The sequence below is a fragment of the Hetaerina americana genome, unplaced genomic scaffold, assembly GCF_022747635.1.
Source record: "Hetaerina americana unplaced genomic scaffold, ioHetAmer1.1.p SCAF_7, whole genome shotgun sequence".
NCBI lineage: Eukaryota > Metazoa > Arthropoda > Insecta > Odonata > Calopterygidae > Hetaerina > Hetaerina americana.
This window is the reverse complement of record NW_027287316.1, coordinates 72,555,593-72,576,588: the sequence shown is the minus strand read 5'-3', so window position 1 is coordinate 72,576,588 and position 20,996 is coordinate 72,555,593. Positions and strand designations below refer to the sequence as shown.

The 20,996-nt window shown below is 34.2% G+C and overlaps 2 protein-coding genes across 3 annotated transcripts in view; one reads left to right on the top strand and one right to left on the bottom strand.

Annotated features, from left to right (window-relative positions):
• Positions 1-13,610, bottom strand: part of Syn1 (Syntrophin-like 1) — a 32,162-nt gene extending 18,552 nt beyond the window's left edge. Inside the window, exon 1 of one of the 2 annotated variants that reach the window (XM_071595827.1) lies at positions 12,270-13,610. In XM_071595827.1, coding sequence (XP_071451928.1) covers positions 12,270-12,726 — 457 coding nt within the window. In that variant the 5' untranslated portion in view covers positions 12,727-13,610. The remainder of the gene's footprint in view (positions 1-12,269) is intronic. The other variant, XM_071595828.1, reaches the window with a different exon arrangement.
• A 78-nt stretch (positions 13,611-13,688) lies between these two features.
• LOC139696934 (Fanconi anemia core complex-associated protein 24-like) lies at positions 13,689-18,374 on the top strand. Its single transcript, XM_071595829.1, has 4 exons — positions 13,689-14,011; positions 14,085-14,224; positions 15,081-15,236; positions 17,987-18,374. The coding sequence occupies exons 1-4, from the start codon at positions 13,909-13,911 to the stop codon at positions 18,254-18,256; spliced, it is 669 nt and encodes a 222-aa protein (XP_071451930.1). The 5' UTR covers positions 13,689-13,908; the 3' UTR covers positions 18,257-18,374.
• Positions 18,375-20,996: the final 2,622 nt, after the last annotated feature.

Sequence of the window (20,996 nt, the reverse complement as noted above, 5' to 3'; positions counted from 1 at the left end):
CTACCAATACATGTCTAGATAAGAACCAAGCAGGGTATTTCTGACATGCAATCAATAGCAGGATGAGAATCTAATTAAAACTGTTAACCAAGAAATAAAAATTCACTATTAAGGCTCACAGGGATTGAAATTCATAACCTGCTACAGACAGAAGAACTTTCAGTTTACCTTATCGAACCTCCTAAAATAATTCAATATCTGGAACCAATGGAAAAATTATGAATGCTTCCCATAACAGCATAAACTCTTTTAAAATGAATTAACTTTATGCTAACAATGTCCCATTCTTATTAACACATCTTTTAAGTATTTCTCATGTAATCTGGGAACCAAGTATATCTATCCAGTGAGGCACTTATAGAAAAACACAGAGTTTAAGATCAGATTTGCCTCTCAGCCTGTTTCTGCATTATGCTTGTGTGCCCTTCTCAAGGGAGACTCAGATGCAAAACTTTTTATCGATGTACATCACATTCCTTCCAAAAAAAAGACAGGTGATTGAACCACAGGTGACAGTACACAAGATTTGCCAAATAACACAACAAAATTTGCAATTATGATTTATAAAAGAGGGATTATGCCAGGTGCCATCTGTTCATCATGCACAAATACGCATTTATTCAATATACTAAATCTGCTCTCACTTGACCACATTACTAACTGAAACCAATATCATTGGTCAATTGGCAAGACGTAGGCTTTAAATTACATATAAAGATACTACATATGCTTACATGGTCTTCATAGGAAAAATTGATTTGCCACTTCTAAGCACTATTCAACAGAAAAAACATTTAGGTTACACAGGTAAGTCATTACACAGGTAAGTCATTCTACACATCTACAAATTTTCTCTCTCCTTGCTATCCAAAATACTTCATTCTTATCCTCCCTATACAACACATACTTGAATTCTTACAATCTTTAATCTATCACTTGTCTTTCAATATTTTCTTAATCCAATTTTCTTGCCTTTTTTCAATTTTACCAAAATCATCTATTCTTGCCCTTTCATGCCTAACATTTGGCTTCCATTTTATCCATTTTATTGTCCCCATCTAGTAATGACCATATGTTAATGCAAACAATATACTTCTCTCTCCTACATGGTCACTTATAAATTCAATTCAAAACTTATTTACCAATTACTTGTTTTACAATTATTAGGCTGCCTCTTTGCTAATATATTCTACATTCCCTTTGGCAGATCTATTTATTCTAATTATCTTAGGGCTAAATATTTCATTTAGGATACAATACATTGTTCGTAAAGAGTTTCCTTTGCGTTTAATTAGCTGAGAAAGGAATTCATTTCATATAGATAATAAATTCTAAAATATACCACGTAAATGACTATTTAAATTATCCTAGTTGAAAAAGAAATGTATAGTTTATATGCTGTAAAAGTGACATGTTGTAAAGGTTAAATAATGATTTGTAAAAATCACATTCCAGTGAATACATCAACAGAAGTGGCATTAAATTAAGGAAAACTCTGCACATATAAACATTCATACATCCTTAAACTCAGTATTTGTATGTTATTGAAAGACTAATTGCCTATTTATTTCATAAATTTAAAATGTTCATACAATTTGAATAAACCCTGATTAAGCCAATTGCATAATCTTGAGACAAATTACCATTAAATAAAACCTGAAATCACTCCATCCAAAAATCAGTGAAAAACAATGCTTGTCGAATAATGAGTTTTTATGATTCATATTCCACTGGTACCATAAATTTGAGATTGGCAAGTCAATCAAACGAGACAAAAACAGGTATCTTTCAATGATTCAATAGGATGGTGAAATAATAATTACAGAGAACAGAAGGCCTAAAACTAACTTACCAACCACATTAATAAAGGACTTTTGATACTCTAAATTTTACAAGAGTAAAATTTAACGTATTTATTAAAAGAACAAGCATTCAAAAAGTATACAAAAAATAACCATAGATTTAAGATCACAGTAATTGAAAAACAGACAGTAAAATAAGCATTCAATAAAACCATACTAAACTATCATGAGCTGAAAATGCAGAAATTATTTAAACAATAACTAAGCAAAATCACTTCCAGAATATGCAAGAAAAAGGGAAGCCACAATGAGTGCAAGACAAAGGGATGTGAATGAAGGTACTTTAAAGGGCACGAGAAACAGTAAAAAGTTATTAAAAATTAAAGAAGGTTGAGAAAATAATTGGAAGGGCTTAAAAAAATACCAATAAAGGCATTCAGTAAGTCTTTTTAAATGAATTAAGGAAAGAATGGAGTAATAACATTATATGGCAGACATCAATTCATGACACTAACGTATTATTTCACTGCACAGTAGCATTGATGGTAAGACCAACAGTCGCAATATATTTGCATTAAATCTCACTGAAATATGCTGATGTTGAACTGATTCTCACAAATAAAATATAAAGATTACATTAAATTGCAGAGCAACTGATCAGCAAAATTCTGAAGTGCAAAAGCCCACTATAAACAGAAAAAAAACAGGAAGAACAGAAGAAGACGAGCAAACATAAACAGCTTGCAGCAAGTAAGAAATATTACAAAAAGTCAAAAGGCTAGAAGTGAGATGAATGGAGAATTTATTACCAAAAAACCAATATTTAGCTCTGATTACATCATCTCATTATGGAAACTAAGAAGAACAATGAATACAATCATTTATAGAAGCGCAAATAATTGTTGGAGATTTTCCAAGAAAAATAAAGATTCATTTGAAAATTTGTGCTCGGATCTACCAGGGCTGATGACAATTAGTTTTTGCCATTCATTCAAGTTTCCTCCTTTACACTTGGCCTTATTTCATGATCACATTAATTTTTTCTTAACATTCCACATAAATGGTGGTTATCCATATGGATACACCACACTAATCAATCTGAAAGCAGGTTGGATAGGTAAGGGTAGAGCCCTATTTACGCCAAGCCCTATGAAGTATAATTCACATGGGGAAGGTGGTCAGTTCCTTCCTCTGTACAATCTATGGCCCTAAAAAAATCCCGAAAAAATCACCCAGTTTTAAGATGGGGGTGCCCAATTTCATCCAACCTTGAAACTATGCCCTCCAATAAATAGGTGGATGCTCTGACCACTGGGCAACCATGTCCCCCTATCCACATAGCCTTCACAAAAACTTAGAAGTCACATCTTCTATACATCAGATGAGCTTCTCCGTACATAGATATAACAAGATCTTGATCACTGCAAACGTCTACCAATATCTTTCCACCGGCCCAAAACTAACACTAATCAAAACCTGTTTGAATAAAATCAGATTATGACTAAAAATCATTAATTTGCAATCTACAATTAGAATATTTCTTGGTGGAGAATCGATTGAATGAACTAACTTGCATAGTGCACTTATGAATGCAAATGGACTGAAGAAGCACAAAGATCTGACAGGTATAAGAAGAAAATTTAATTTTTTCTTGGCCATTCAAGGCAGACCTCTGCTGGGTCAAGAAGAACTTGTGATTGACTTCATAAAGTATCACCCAGCAAGCATTGAAATGGACTGCCATCTGCCAAGCAACCACCTCTTCTCCTCATACAGCAATAAAAAAGTTCTGACAAAAATGATAATAAATGCTCATGAATGAATGTATTTAACATATTAAAAGGTTAATGGCCTAAAATTATTTTTAGGAAATTAATCAACCAACTCTCTCCAATTTACTCTTGAAACATTTATAATATTCTGTCGCTGACTTTCTTGCATGATATTTTTTATGATGATCACAAAGAAGTCAAACCAATTAATGAGAACTGAAAGCACAGTAAAAAAAAAGTAAAATGTAAAAATGTAAAATTTGAAAATTAAAGAAATGTTCAGAATATTATATGAAGCAATTCATAATGCGGCAGATTTTTTTATATCCATAAGTTATAACATGAAATTACAATTACAACATATCATTTGGAAATGTCACAGCTTCCATTGAAAAATGAGGCCACATTAAAAAATTTGATTTAATATTTCAATAATTCCCCATGATAGGCACAAGGCATCAGAATTCAGAGCCTAAGAAATACTAAAATAAATGGGCACTTGTAAATGGCATGGCATTGAAACAATAGAAATGAGGGATGCAATAGCAATTCCAGGTCATCATCAACATTAAAATATTATGTTCATACTTTTATGCTAGGTAGTAATAGCACAAGGACACAGACATCACTGATCATCTGTTTTTCACTCAATCACAACCTGTCTACAGCTCTGATTTTCACTAAAACACTTAACTGAACTTGTTATCCAAAAGATGATATGACGTTAATACATTATGCCATCCCTTCTTCATTATAAAATTTTTCAGAGGGATGCTTACTCTTCAACCTTTCAGAGGTTCTACTGGTTTTACAACACATACTTTTCATTCTTCGCAATCTTCAAGAACACTATTCACCGAAGGCTTCTAAGTCCTAAGCTCTCCAACTCTTACATTCCAATTTTAACTTCGCTTCAATAAATGCTCCACACATAGGTCTTAATGACATTTTTCCTTTGGCCAAGGTTGAAACTATTGGAATTTTAAGCATTTAAAGCTTTTCTACTCGTATATTCTGCTCAGAATTTCCCCTTCCCTTCCTCCACCTATTGATATTTCACCACTTAGACAAGCAACTGCTGTACATTGGCTAAAGTTTCAGCATGTACTATTTGATTGTGTGTACCATTTTGTTATCCAAATCCAAGAATCTTTTTCTAAACTTATTTTATGTTATACTAGTGGCTCAAGGTGATTTCTAATTCCTTGAGTATTTCCTTGACACCTCTTTCATTTTTTGCCATAACCACAATATTATCCACAATTCAAAGCATATCTATCAGTGCCACCTAGAAACACTAATGATTTTATGGAAAATGATATTTAAAAACCATGGCATTACCCTGTCAAACTTTCTTGGATTACAAATAAAAGATGTCACCACATATTATAAGGAACTTGCACCTTACATAGTCTGCATTAACATGCTACTTTGTAAAAAATACAATACAAAGTATTGCAAAACCTATTCTTATCTCTGAATCTGTCGGATATTGAATGATTTAACTGCTAAACCCATGAGGATGCAATACTGTACAAAACTTTAAATGAGACAATCGGACTTGTTGAAGCTGCTTTAACTAGATAGTAATCTGACTAAAAATCATACAAAAATCTGATCCATCTGAGAGCTTAACATTCAAATACTTATTACATATGTGTAGGATTAATCATATTCATCATGACAAAATAGTATGGAATGGCCCTGGAATATTGTCTTTACTCAGGAGATAAAGACTTAAGTTGACTATGATTTGGTCTGTATTAGGACTATGGATTGGTCTGCATTAACAGCAGCATTTAACAATCAACTAAACTATATAAGCTGAATAATGCAGCAATTCCTGCTGTAAACTGACACAAATGATGATTGTGAATGATGGTATCAATAAATGGTTTTTTTTTATAACCACAGTTGAGTGACAGTTGTGAGTAGTGAAGAAAATGAGCAAGTAGATGAATACTGGTTGCTTATTAACTCAAGCAATTCATCCACCTGAATCAACCTGAATGTAGTCCCTCTCGTAAATACCCCCTATTTCTGAAGCCAAATTTTGCAAAATATTTAATTATTTGGAAACAAAAATATATTGCAACCATTAAAATCTTCTAATATTTTCATAAAAAAATGGGGGACTACACACAAATCAATAGGATAACATGGAAGGAAATAAATGTGATATGACTTGTGATATATTTAAGTTTCCATGAAAAACAGTGACTACATAAGCATTTGTTAAAAACTGAAATGTCAGAAGTAATGCATATAGAGTAGGAACAAAAGGAGGCAATAATTAAAACTAAGGAACCAAAATTCAAATTAAAATTCTAATGACATAATTATGCTCACTGTATATCACTTTAGTGAGGGTTGATTAAGATCATAATTATAAACACGCCATATAAGCAGTTAAAGGTTTCACATATTTCCATTCTTCTTTTCTATGATAATTTTAAAATGACTTTCATTTCATGCCAAGGAAAATAATATTTTATACCCATTTCATGTTCAGATAACTATAAGCATTTTTTTTGTATTTGCCCTTAGGGTAATATGCACCAAATTATTGCATCATGACAAAAAAATCTTCATATACTTTTAATTATCATAAGAATGTTCTTCAATGATACCAGAGGATGGATCCAGTGCCCATGGATCATATTAAGCAAAAAAAATAATCTTGAAATACCTCAAATTGAAGCCATACACAAGAGGAAGATGCCTTTCCAGATCACTAAAGAGGTTTCAAAATATTAACAAAAACAATGGGACTTAAGTAATTTTTTTTACTAATAGGACAATGCACTTTCCATCACACACAGTTTTAGCATCAACCATAAAATAAAATTATGCGTACATTCACTGTACATGATAGAAATAGAATAACTGATGTAAACAGATTTAATATTTAAACTGGAATTCTTTTCCATGCGAGTCCATTTTGAAAGAACACTAAATTTTCACATGCATGCACAATACTAATATATGTAGTAAGCAGCAATATATACATTGGAAAGCTGATGAGTCTATTTGAAACAAAGAGCATGTATTATTAATCAGAAAATGATGGTGTTAATGTAATTTCAAGCTTCTTTCCTTAGGCATGTCCTTATTGGCATGTAAATATGACATTCAGTTTCAAAAATTGTGTTATTCAAATTTTAATTCTGCAACCCATGCAAAACCAAGAGGACAGTATTTCTTAAGTTGCATTCATGAACAGCAACATTAATCAAAATTATGCTTGTCAGAACTTATCTTAATGGGATTTAAACTGATCAACAATTTTCACCACAATACAATGAGACAAAATCAAATCAAGCACATAAATGTAATCAGGGTGCGAAAGTGGAGTCAATATTCTTTTTTGGCCTTTTTTAGGAAAACCCCAATGAATAACTAGATCAACATGGATCTCAGAGAAGAGTTTATACTTTAGAGAAATAATTTATAATAGTAATTTTTAGAAATTAAAAGAACACAGAATGAAACACAATTAGGTTCTGGTTTGGAATTTAAGAATATTGAATCGGTATTGCTCTTCTCTTCTAGAAAATATACATAAAATTCCCCTTAAACTGGCAACTGAAGGACCGAATTTCAGGAGGGATAAGCGAATGACCGGTTTATCCAAAAACATTCAAAATAGCATTTGAACTCTTAAGAATTGAATTTAAAAAATTACTGTTTTAGCATTCGAAAATTCCTTCAATATAAAATATAAGAATATTAATAAAAAACATTTTTGACACATAATATCCAAGGATAGGCTGGATAATAGTGAGTTGTTATTTTAGAATTAAAAGCACCACTGGCATGACATATTAATAGTTTTGTTTCAATTGGATTTCAAGGCACAGACCAGTCATGTATCTTGTTTTCAAGTATAAGTAATGTAGGAAACACACCCCTCTCTTCAATCAATGTATTTACCCTAATCTTATTTCCCTGAAGATTAACTCAAGAAGTATACACAATATGAATATTAGCCAGATAATTTTTGAAGAAACTGAGACCATTCAAAGTATTGTCCATTTATGGGAAATTCCTGATAAAGCAGTAAACAGTATCAGGTATGGTCCAGTAGCAATGATTACAGCAGCTTAAGGCTGGATAGCAAAAATTAAATTATTCATACCAGTTACAAATCATATGGGTATTGTGTAACTCTGGTAGTTCAGTCCGTGCAACCAGGCTATACCCAAAATATATACTTTTATTGGTAAACCACCTGATCTTGGCTGGGCATTTTCCAGTAAATCATTAATTAGCATCCAAAAGTTACTCTGACAAGGAAACATTACATTGATGGAGGCATGAGAGCCCATGACCTTCGCAGAGAAAAGCCAGAGTTAAATTGTCCACTCATGAAAGACTACATAGGTAATTAAGCCATTAGCCGCAAATTTGATCTATTATTATACTTGTATTAGAGCTTCTCTCTCAAAGAACAGTTTTCACATTTTTTTCACATTAAGCAGTTTTTGGATAACCAGGTCATCACCTATAATCATACTGCTACCTCACTGTTGACTGACATGTTGGTTATGAACTTTTCCAATGCTGCTGACATGGTTTGAGAAAATATTTTTCTTTAGCCATAAAGAAGAAATCATTGTGGTATTTCTATTATGTAATTTTATGAAATCTTCAACTTTGAAACCAAAACATTTAAGGGAGGAAAGACTACTTGGTGGTGCAAAAAAATATTATATGAATCCTATTTCAATAACTTCAATCAGCTAAATTTTTGGCAACCACATCAAAAGTATCCTTCGTTTAACTTGAAAATATTATTGCAAAATCTTTTGTAACAAACTGTGCCATTCCTTTCCTGAATTCATCAATTCAGACCATATGGCATAAGGATTGAAGTACACAAATCAGGTGCTGATATATGCCTGCATAAAGGAAATGTGATGAAAGGCCCAAAAATTACAGAAGAATTGGGGAAAATCCTATTACGAAATCCAAAAATTATGGCCAAAAGGAAGAGGTGCATGAGCAGAAAAAGTATGGGAATTAATTACCCACCATTCCTTTATCACAAAAATCTTTTTAAAGAGATGCTCTTCTAAATAGGCATCTTCCTTCTGTTGCAAAATTGGCATCTGGCTTGATGATTAATAGAAAAACTTAAACTAAGGATAGATATTTTTTAAAATGATACATACCACTTATAACCTGTCATGTCAGTGGCAGTCAAGAAGAAAAGATTTAAGGTTACAGAAGTGTCCTTGTAGGTAAAATCACATTATTTGTTAAGAGAGAGAGTATAAAGAGTGCAGATTAGTTTCTATTAAATCCAAAAAAAGATGTGTTGTTGCACTTTAAGGGCTGCAAATGCACATTTATGTCAGAAGCAATTTATAATAGACAAATTTTAGACCTGCCAAAGACAGATTTTTAACTGAATTACATTTTAGACAAATCAAAAATCTAAGTTATATGTTAAAAAAATGTGAAGAAGTTACAGCAACAAAAATTATTTTTATTAAAAACAAATATTTAAATCGCATGTGTTAATTATTAATGAGACTGAAAAATATACACCCTCATAAATGAATCCACAAAATGCAATTATGAGTCTATATCGTGTGCTGTTCAAACTTCAGAAACTCAGTTTGTGTCAGTTTTCAAGGTGTTGTATGAATGGCTGTGTGGCTGTCTGAGTCCATTTTACATTAGATACCAATAAATTTGGCACTGCAATCAATAAATCATTTCATGCCCAAGCAAGGATCTTTTTGGACTACAATAACCATACAACCAATTTATACTCGGGAGTTGAAAATGAATTCTGTTAATGAGGTCAGAATCAGCTACATTAACATTAAAAATGGACACACAATAATATTCTATTTCTTAAATAAAAGGGTTGAATGGTATTTATTTCTGGCCAATAAAGATGACCAAAAATTTACTTAAGCTACCAGCCAAAACTTCAGAAGTGAGGGAAGAAGATTGCTTCTAATACATACACACATCACCAAAGATAAGTTATATAAGAAATTTTAAAGTCTAAATCACATATTTCTGCTTATTTTAAGTAAAATAACAAATGGCACACACAAAAATGGCGCTGACCTCCCTAACAAACAACCAGAGTCATCAACTAAAGTTTGCTTAATAACTTTCCATCTTTTCACCATTCAACAGATCAACAGGCAACACGGTAGTATTTGCAGCTGAAATTTGGACCCCAAAGATCTCAAGATGCAAAATATAGCCTAATGAATCCAAAAAAAAAAAAACATGGAGTGAATGCAATATTTCTCATCCTTTTTGTAGTTACACGAAGAAGTTGTACAATATATTGATTCATATCTGAATCGCTATCCACAGCCAAAACTTGGGAGGGTGGAATTCTCACACACCCCTTTTCAGCTGAGCTGGTGAAGAACAACCGCTGTAGTCAATATGCTGATCAACATCTCGACTTTCTTTAACTTTAGAGTGTTGGAAAGACCATTTCACTAATTTTTCTACCATTGAACTAAAAAAAAATATTTAGGTTTTCATCTCATTCCATACGGAGGAGCTTACTGAACTCTGATTACGACAACAGGTGATACATCATGAGTTTGTACAGACAGTGCACACAGGAATACTCAGCAGAATGAGTTTTCCTCTAATGAGCATTTGTTGAAATGTTGCATAGAATAATTTAAAATCATTAATGAAAATCTAGTCTATCATAAATTCAATACTTTCATAAAGTGGAAGAAAATTAAATTCCTCCAGTCCAAATTATAGTTGTGATCCAACTAACAACTATCATATGATCATGTTGTCATTTTGCATAAACTGTGAACAAAGAAGGTAATGAGCAATCCTCCATGTGATGGCCACAAGCATATGTACGAATCAATGGAATATTTTATAACTAAACCCACAAACTAAACTTAACAAAAAAACATGACAGTTTCAGGTTTAACTTGGTGGAATTTCTTCATGATGAGGGTAGAGAAAGAAACTTTGCACTTCCACATAAAGATGTTCACGTGGAAGTGCAAATTTTCTTTCTCTACCCTCATCATTAACAAGAGAAACCAAAAAATACAAGGAGTTAAAGCACATATGCTTCAACTGAGGCCCATTTCAAAGAAAATTATCAATGTTTTTGTGCAATGCTCATTCATGGAGAGCTTTCTAATTATAATGCATATTACAACAATTAAAACTTATCCAAGTTCCATAGGATGTTATTTATAAATTTTTATTGGCATTTCAAATTAACTCATTGCTTTGAGATGTGCAGCCCTAGTGACCTTCAAACATTTAACCTGTCAATACTACTCTCATAATGACCCCAGTAATAATAAATTTTAGCTGGGCAATTTAAATTAAAACCCATCATAAAAATTCCTTGCAAAAATTATTTCCACTGACTGATAAGAGACTCTCAGATACACTAAATCTGATGTGAACCATGCAAAAAAATTTTGACACACATATGGCAAATTAGTTTTAGCCTCTTTAGGTAGAAATCTGAAAAAAAAACTTCCAAAGCACAATGGCGACATATCCATCACCTAGGTAAGAACTACATAGCTATAATGTGTGTACAGATTCCTCTATGAACTACATATGAAGGGCATTTAATTATTTCATCTACTGAAATGTAACTTGTCACAAGTAAACAGCACAGGAAGAAAAGAAGCGCTCAAGAAGTGAATCAATTTTGCAAAAACCTGATGGAGCATTCAAGTTTCTCCGAACTTGGATCATTTTGTGCATAAGCAAGACTATGATCCACAATTCAACACTATTTGTAACTCTTGAGTCAATATTTCAACATTTATAAGAAAAATTCCAATTCCATAGGGACTAGTTCCGATTAGTTCACTGTTTGCATTTCAGAAAATGCAATATCTACATGCGTCGTGCCGTATACATATTCCATTGGTTCATTTTAATATCTTCTCTGGTATAGAAGAAAATGACCAGTATTCATTGAACTGACATGCATAAAAATATTCATTGATGACAGAACAAATTGTAGGACAAAATCTAACAGTAAGTAACAACTGTTTAATTATCAATATAAAACTACAAAAAGAAAAGCTCCAACTGGAGGGAATCATAAGTCGTGCCAGAGATGCCGGTTTTAATTTGCTCAAAATATAAAATGGAAGTTAGCCAGACTTTCGAGCCTACTATTTATTCAGAGGAAAGGCTGAAGCAGGCGATTTTTCACAGCTATTGGTAACCTCACTACTAAGAATACCGTGCAGAATCCTTATGATAATAAAATTTAATTTAACTAATCAGAATTTAAAATGCAACTGACAAAATTGCACGGGAGAGTCGGGGGTCACCTTTCCGCATAGCTTGCCAAAAGCACAGTATTTGCTCTGCATATAAAGAGAGGGCCTTCATACTTGTTCCAATCGTCTGCCCACGAAATGTACCTCTGAGATTCCGGCGTTGACGCATGAGGCACGCCATCAAAGCCAAATGTGTCAATTAGCAAGAAATTGTAACCATCGGCAGTTTTACGCGAATACGGGATGCCCATTTGGACTCAGAAATACAAGTTGCTATTGTAGAAAATAAATGTACAATAACTAATCTTAACTGTAGCTCTGTAATTCAAACGTATAAGAGTATATAATGACAGTCTTTGACAGTAAACGTATCCCAATCATCAACAACGTAATATTGAATCGAGCTGGTTCTCAGATGTTCATACCTTCGAGCTGGACCACCCTTCCTGCTCTCTTCAGAGCCCTTACAGCCTCGTCATGAGTCGCGTCACGGAGATCCTCCCCGTTTACGGATAGGATAGCATCGCCCACGTACAACGCCTCCGTCTGGTCCGCCGCCATGCCCTTAAATATCTTCGAGATAAGGATGGGCATTCTATTCTCACGCCCTCCCTTGATGGAGATGCCGAGTCCATTGCTATCCGACTTGACTACACGAACGGTGCGCTTCTGGTTCGCCACAGATTCGGGAACTTCCTCCGGCGCATCCTCTCCGTTGCCGTTGACCACGCCTCCTCCAACAATCTCACCGCAGCTCTCGTCCAAGCTGATGCAAAGATGATCGTCATCGAGGGCCACTAGAACACGCTGCCACTGACCTCTGACCTGGGTCTCAAGGATCCCTTGACGGGCTACTCCGCCGACGCTGCCCACGGATACCATCTTCGGTGAGGGCTTAAGGCGATGGGAAATTTGTATAACCGAAGTAGTGTCTGGCCTTAAGTTCAAGGTTTCTCAATCCACTTAACTGTTAACATAAACAAACATTCAATTCCAAGAGTAATGGGAACTGAAAACAGGAATAGTTCATATTATTCCGTTCGCAACTGTCAATTTAAGGTAAATATGGATATCCGACAAAAGAATGTCAACCTTTTTCACATCTGAAGAAAATTTCAAGTAAAGCTTTTGATGCTGTCGGCGAAGTGATCCAGAAAGAGTGTTCCACATAATATTGTATTCCCATGGGAGAAATATTGGGAAATTTTAAAAACCATTATAAGAGAAAATCTGCAAATGATTGTCTCCAGGCTTCGTCCACTTGCACTATTCTCTTCGTAAGTCAAATCACCCTGTAACTACGGCCACGTCGTCATTATTTCCACAGTAAAGGCTATAGCAACAAAACCTCAAAATATAGCCCGAGATGTTTAAACAATGTAGCAACGCTCGTGAGGAATTATAAAATAGCGGATTCACGCAGAAAACACAGAAGAGGTTCCAGGAGATGCCGCACACGAGTTAAGAATTTTAGTCGTCTGCCACGTATATTCCAACTAAATCACCGAGTCGCCAAATGAGTAGCGCACTATCTCAAGGAGGAATACAATAGAGTATCGCTTATTTTGAGACGATCTTCACACTTGCCATGTCATTCTCCTATCCGTGACCAATGGTTGCGCACTGAGAACAAGCTGCACTGGTATTGACGAATAAATTTCAACTCGATTGCACTACCTGACGTTTGCTCTTCCCCGAGCCGTTCCTTCCTAAACGTTAACTACAATATCGGACGATTAGACATTCAGAGCAATTGGAAGGACAACCGGACGGCGATCTTCCAACCCTAGCGTTCGCGTTTGGAACTAAAAAGAGAGGATGAAGAGCGTAATTTGCGAAATGGTGGGTCTCACCATACTAGTTATGTTTGAATCAGTGGTACAGGGTGGACTACTCCTATCACTGTGTCGGTTTTTGGCGAGTTTCTGTCATTTCGTGGTTTGAATGCCTGAATGACTAGCGCAAATTGAGCTTTCCCAAAGTGTGCCCTTGTCTCGCGGTTGAGAAGAAGATAATAATTTTAGTCTCTGAAAACTTATACCAAATACGTAATGATCTTGAATTATGATTGCTTCCAATACACCGCAAAAGAAAATGAATGTGCCAGCAGGTTATATTTTTATCCATGAGAAATGGCAAGGAAGCTCAATCGCACAAGAAATACACAGTGAGAGAATAGTGCGTGTGTTTTGTGTTGATTTAAAGTACATTTGTGTGCTCATTACACATTTTTCGCCCAGGGAAATCCAAAGGTTGCTGCTATGAAGATTTAGGAGTGGTGGACTTTTTCCCGTCCACCGATTGCCCTGTCATTTATTTGAACGAAGCAGATCTTTTGTGCACGTCATCTAATAAATCCAAAGTTAAATCTTTGGCGAAGGTAGGTAGGCAAGGGTTTATAAGCTTTTTAGTTTGCTAATGCAATAATTGTAAACCAAATCTGTCCGTTAAGTGGTATCGTGTTCGGCCGTGTCGTGCCGTACAGTTTATTAACCCGCTAATTTCCAGTGCTGTTGCCTACATTAAATGATCATCGGATAGCTCAAACTGACTATATTTGAATAAAGTAATGATACTTCGCCCACAGCATTATTCACTGACGAATATTGCCTAATTTTTAATAGCTGTTCAAGAAAAGCGGATTGCTTCGGCCCTATTGTTTGTCACAATATAGTAATTTTGTTATAAGAATCCAAATTCATTATTAACTCGTCTCGTTTGTACTGAATCGGTCCTAAACATCGGCTCTGATCCCCCAAAATTATGATAAAGACGACTGTTTTTATCGTATCTGTGGAATTTTTATTTTGATTTTTATACTGTCGCCCCATACCCCTATGCTGACCATAAGATACTGAAATGATCATCAGATTTCCTAGCGGCTAAAGCAATAGATACACTTTACACTTCCAGGTTTCACTTCATGAATTGTTCGATGTCCATATTAAATGAGTTTGTAAGTTTCCTCGGGCTTTATTTCCCTTGATGATGCCACAAGCCGGTGAAACGCGTTTTACTGTGAAGTAAAGTCTGTGGAAAATTATCAACTCATTTAATATGGACAAACCAATAGAACTTATAAAGCACCCTGTTGAAAAATTGGTATTCTTCTTACGGCTGTAGGAGTTTTAATTTTATTATATACGGTTGCATTAGCATGCAGTTATTTTACCTTAACAGAATAATCTAGCCAATCATTATTTATCTGTTTCTTATCAATTTCTTTTTTTTTAAAGGAATATCCCAAATGCAAAAGTGTGGTAATCATGGTGCTTAGTCCATCAACACACGAGTTTTTCAAAGAAATGCAGAAGGTAGCCGTGATTGATCATTCTCTGACAGTGCTGCCCATAACTTCATCATATGGCCTACCAGATCTCCTTATTCAAATGGTTTGTATGGTAATGAACATGCACTTTGAAAGTTGAAGAGCCTATTCTGCCTTTGAGACTTTTAAAAATTCCACAAGACCGCTAGAATAAAAAAAAGTAATTTTTAAAACTTGCTTCTTGTGAATTGTGGTGCTGGTAGGTGAGTAACCTTGGCATTTTGTCAAATAGGCCATAATGGATATTGCCAAAGCACAAAACTGCTAACTAGAGAAGCAAAACACTTTCCATGGTGTATAAGAGTGAGTATACCACTTAAGAAACTTCAAACATATAAACTTGATTATGCATCCGGCATAGGATATGAAGCTGAGAGCAAAATAGATAATATCAAAATGCCAAAAAATGTTCAGTGACCATTGGGAATTGAGAACATAAATATTTTCTTTTTGGAAGTAAATTGAAGGTAGATCTCTGTATGGACATCATAAAAGTTATTGTATTCCACCTCGCTGCTCAGATATTTGCCAAACCTTTTGAAAATAGACTGTTATAATGTTTCACTTTTGAAAAATATATAAAAATAAATACCAAAGTAACTTTTAAAGGGAAGCAGAGGGTATTCATAGGGCTTAGTAAAGTCTTCATTATTTGAGTTCAAGATTCTATATTAACAGAGTTCCATAAATAGTTTCAATCCTTCCCGGCCAGAAATTGAATAGCATGAGGAAAACGGCTGCGCACTGGAGAATTGGGGTTCAACATGAGCTTTGGTGAGATGTTTCAAGTTTTTTCCTTTTTGAATCTGCGCAACTCTGGAAGCTCAATATTTGTGATTTTTATAATTATAAAACAGAAAACCTCTCCCTGATGCCAGATTTAATGATGAAATTTTTGGGATTCCACAAACATTTTGTGGAAGGTAGAAATTCTGTTCTTGTTGAACTAGTGGAAAAAAAGGTTTATTGTCTTACAAAGTCATTTTACCTTTTGTTAGAAAGACAAAGAAACGAAGAAGTCCAAAACACATCTTGATGAAGTTTTCTCGTGTCTTTGGCCGGGTCAGAGGTTCCACGTTGGCTGACATTTCAATGCTCGACTCGAGCATTGTCCTCAGGGCAGATGAGTTGTAAATCAGAGGCTGTGGGATGTGGACAAGAATGGAAAAAGTAAAATGGATGGAAATGAAAGTAAATGAAGAAATACTAGTGGTAGGGGAGAAGAGAGGGTTTTTGGTAGCAATTCAAAGAAAGCAGGGAAAGTTGATTCAGAGAATTAATTTTTATTGGTTATGGAATGTTGAAAATTGTGATAGAAAGAGGAAAATATTAGATAGGCAGGGTATGAAAAGAATAGGCCTGTTGGATAGAATCAAAGTAGGCAAAAAGCTTTCAGAATGAAAGAAGTATTAATTGTGGAGTACAGTGTTACATTTGTTGTCATGGTTAGTTTAAGAAGTGTATTTCAATGGAACAATTTCAGAGTGTAAAAACCATTGCTTTTACACTCTGAAATTGTTGCTTTGAAATGCATATTAGCGGATAACTCCATTAAAAGTCACTTTTGTGGTATCTCCTGCAGTTTCTTGGAACTTAGAAGGGTACTTGGGGTTAGTCTTTTGTGTGTGTAAAGGAAATACACAGGGGGTCAACATGGTGCGGTGGCTAACATACTGAATTCCCACCAAGAGCACCCTGGAAGAGGGTTTGACTCCTGGAAACAGCAGTTATTTTTCAGCAGGTATCATGATCGCTACTTGAGGTGCTTTGTAGAGAGAACTTTGAGTGAGTACACTGTCCGTCGGATGGGACATTAAGCTGTCGACCCCTTGGCACCTTATGTTAAGATTAGGCTAATGCCAATGCCGGGTTTCTCTCCACCCTTCCTTCTTTGCCATCCATCCCTAATGGTGCAATTGACCTCAGCTGTCAGTCGCCTCCCCTCAAACCACTAATACTAGGAAATAAACTGACCATCTGAATTTTTTATTTCCTTTAATTTTTCATTTGATTAGGAGTATATTTTATTAGCGTGTGTATTTGAGCTCAGAAGAATTGGGAATCCTTCTAGTGCTCATGTATTTAGTGGAGGACAGGCCACAACTTTTTTATGTAAGAATGTGATAATTTTGAATTAAAAGAAGTTTAATGTAAATGTTTACTTAGATTGTTATATGCAATGTTTATTATCTCTCAGAACACTTGATTAATGGTGGGGTATTAAATAAGCAAGGCTTAAGCCAATTTCAAAGAAACTGCGGGAGATGCTGCGACTTAAAGAAACTTGAAAAAAGTCTTCTGCTAATCAGCATGAAAATGCATCAATTTCAAAGTGTAAAATTTGCCTTGATTGGGATTTAAATCCAGATCTCTTGATATCCAGTCAAGTACTTTAGTTAATTAAGCTACCATGACATCCTAATGCCCTCTAAATTTTTAAAATAAAATTTCAGATTGTATTAAGGTGCCACGGTAGCTTAAATGGTTTAGGCACTTAGCAGGATGTCAAGGTTGATGGGTTCGAATCCAAGTCAAGGGGAATGATTTTTTTACACTTTAAAATTGTTGCATTAAAAGCTTTAATCCATTTCATAATGGAGTGTAAACTTTATTTATTGATCCTATTTTTGTTTTTTCATATTTTCAAAGGAAGGTTTACAAATAATACTTTTTAAATTACTAATAGACAATCTACTCTAAATCATAATGTGTTGTGTTGGTTATTTATTCTAAGGGAAAGCATGAATCTTACATTTAACCAAAATCCCAAGCTATGTATAATTTTTGTTCTTGTGAATGTCTTCTTCCTTCTAGATAAGAATGGAAACCACGTCACCAGTGAATCCATTCAAATTTAAGAAGAAAAAAACAGAAGTTCATAGTGATCGAGATCAACAGATAAGCCTCTTGAGTACCATTCCAGGTGTTGGGGAAACCAATGCCAAGAAGTTACTCAGAGTTTTTGGTACCATCACAGCCATATCTACTGCCACATATTCTGAATTGGCTGGAGCAATTGGAAATTCTGTTGCAAAATCTGTCCTGGATTTTTTTAATGGAGGTGTGATGACTGTAAATAATTGATCATTCTTATGTTTTTCTTCACTCTGGAGTACAATATACTAATGTGGACCAGTTGTGTTTGATCAGATGAATCACTTGGAAAATACATTTGATTTTCTGATGAAAATTTTATCCTATCTTATTAATCTAAATTGATTCCATAAGAGGATTAAAATAATGTATTTTTTGTAAAAATATTTAAAGTGTAAAAATTAAATTATTTATTAACACTTGGTGTCACGAGTGGAAAAAATATTTTTTCTTACCCTATGTTTCAAGGTAACATTATATAGGTGATTAACGTGTTGGCTATAGAATCAGAATTGGTCAGGGACTTGTTGATGCCGGAAATATAGGAATGGTGATATGTGATGGTCCCCGTATTCTCAAGGAAGTCATTTTGAAAAAGGGTACCTGTGTCGCCCTCATGGAAATAATTCTTAGTATTCCTCTTGTGAGTATGCTACGTTTGAATCTGGCATATACAGGAAGGAAATTTCAGATGGAAAGTTCATGGAATCTGTTTTAGCATGGGTTTGTTTAACCTTCTAATACCACTTTTTCAATGCTTTAGCTGTTATAATAGCAAAATATGAATTATAGAATAATGAGGGGGCAGTGGAAGTCAGGAAACATGAAGGAAGAGAAGATGTATGAGGTCTGTCCCAAAAGTATTTGGACTGAGTCAATTAAAAAATTATTGCCAGAATTGATACATTCACTCAAAAGTCTTCGAAGTTATAATTGTAGTGCATCCACTAGAGCATTTTTTTTGATAGTCCAGGATAAAAATGAAATGGATGTGCATAATGACACAGAGTACCATGAATTTTGTGGTCAGTTCTGGATTTTCAAACTTCCCCTTCTTTGGAAGCCATTACATTTTTTTGGCAGCTGACTCTAATCATTGACTAAGGGTCATTTTTGTCCATAGCAGTATTTTTTTTGGATAGATTGGCCCTGGTTTTTGGAGCTGCCTTTTATCTTGGCAGTCATTCAATGTATTTTGAACATATGACCAGCCCCTGGTTGGTCCAGCCTTGTTTCTGAACATTCAGCTCTTTTTTTTTGTAGTTATTAATGTTTCTTTAAAACTTATTATCAATGATACCTGTATCAAAATATGACCCTAAAAGTTATTGCGACTGCAAAAGTGCCTTCCTTGAATTACTGGTTTCATGAGATACTGACCACACAACATTGATAGCTTAAATCATGTTATATGCAACAAAATCTATTGATGCTGAAAACCTGTACCTACCTAAATTATAAACCCTGTTTCAGATTTAAAAAACACGTGCATTATCTCTGTATTAATTTCCTCCTGGGAGTCCTTCTATTTTGGAAGTGTTTTGGAAAGAGAGGAAAAGAGCAGAAGCTAAAGAAAATGAAAACTATCTACACATGCCAACTTTAATTCATTTATCTAATTTAAGAATTGTATGTTTCATAAGTGCTTTGCTGAAAGGAAGTCCCTTGTTATAATATAGATTGCAGCCCCTCCATTAGATTACAAATGTTTACTAATGGCAAGTAAAATGTAATTAAAATATGTTTTATCACATGCTTTTACAACTGTAAAATTAATTAAACTAGTTTTTCAGTTATCATATATGTAAGTATAATTGGTTTTCTCCCACTATTTCATGTGACAAATTCACAATTGAGACCTTTTTAACCTCACTTAAGTTATGATTATCTCAAGAAATACCAAAATCCAGGACTCTGGAAGGTACCTAACTACCAGCCTAAATCAATTAACCTTTTGTGTAGTGAGCAGAAATATTTTCAAGATGAACAGTTTTTTTGTATCCTGCTTACATCTCAAGTACTAGGAGCTGGATATCAGAAAATAGTAATTGCCCTCATTTCAACTCTGGTAGGTACCACCTTTCACTATAGTTTTCATTCTTAGTATACACCCAATAGGCTTCTTGTCATAAACATTCAGATATATTGTGCATATTTATTAGATATTGATTTATGGTCTTAGTTTTATTTATCAGTTAAGAAAATAAACTAATATGAGCCTTTATTGATAGCACCCATTATGAAATATTTCCGTTTTATGTAGTTTGGCCACCAAGTTTGGAAATACGATTTGAAATTTTATGAGAAGTAGATACTACAAGCTCTGGAAATGTTAACAAACCTTCCTTTACATTTGATCAAGGAGATTTTGGAAATTGATAATTAGTAATATTTGTGTATATTCCTATTGATGTGATTTTGTTTACCTGATCATGGAATGTCCTATATTAAGTATATTTACATGCTTTTATCTCCAGATTATAAACTATTAATATCACACTGTATGGAGAAAATGAGGTGACACAAACTGGTGATAATTTAATGGTAATAGACTATCATAAGAGGAGTTCATTTTTTGACAAACCTAGTTAATGGCAACTATTTAAGTAAACAGTAATTGCATAAAGTCATTAAAGTTTAAGAAAGCTCCATATTTATGTCAGGCAGAGATTTCTAAAAGAGAAGATAAGAAAAATGAAGGGGCAAGGTCATCATAGAGTTAGTCATTTCATTGGCACACAAGAAAGATCATTGCTCCTTATGTTTAAAAGATTTTTTCATTAGCTCATTTTCAGGTGAGAGAAAAATAAAAGTTAAATTATGAGGTCATCAGATTGTGTCATAAAAGTATTTAAAATAGAGTTTCACGGGAGAGAAATGCTATTGAGAGATTATTTTTCAGGAAGAATACTAAAATAAATAACAGTATGAAAAATGTATCAAGAATCCA

Bases quoted from the DNA above. Each gene is read 5' to 3' on its own strand.
- LOC139696934 (XM_071595829.1), top strand. From the start codon at position 13,909: ATGATTGCTTCCAATACACCGCAAAAGAAAATGAATGTGCCAGCAGGT. The intron at 14,012-14,084 runs GTGAGAGAATAG...TTTTTCGCCCAG, and splicing joins AATCGCACAAGAAATACACA to GGAAATCCAAAGGTTGCTGC. The intron at 15,237-17,986 runs GTTTGTATGGTA...TCTTCCTTCTAG, and splicing joins CAGATCTCCTTATTCAAATG to ATAAGAATGGAAACCACGTC.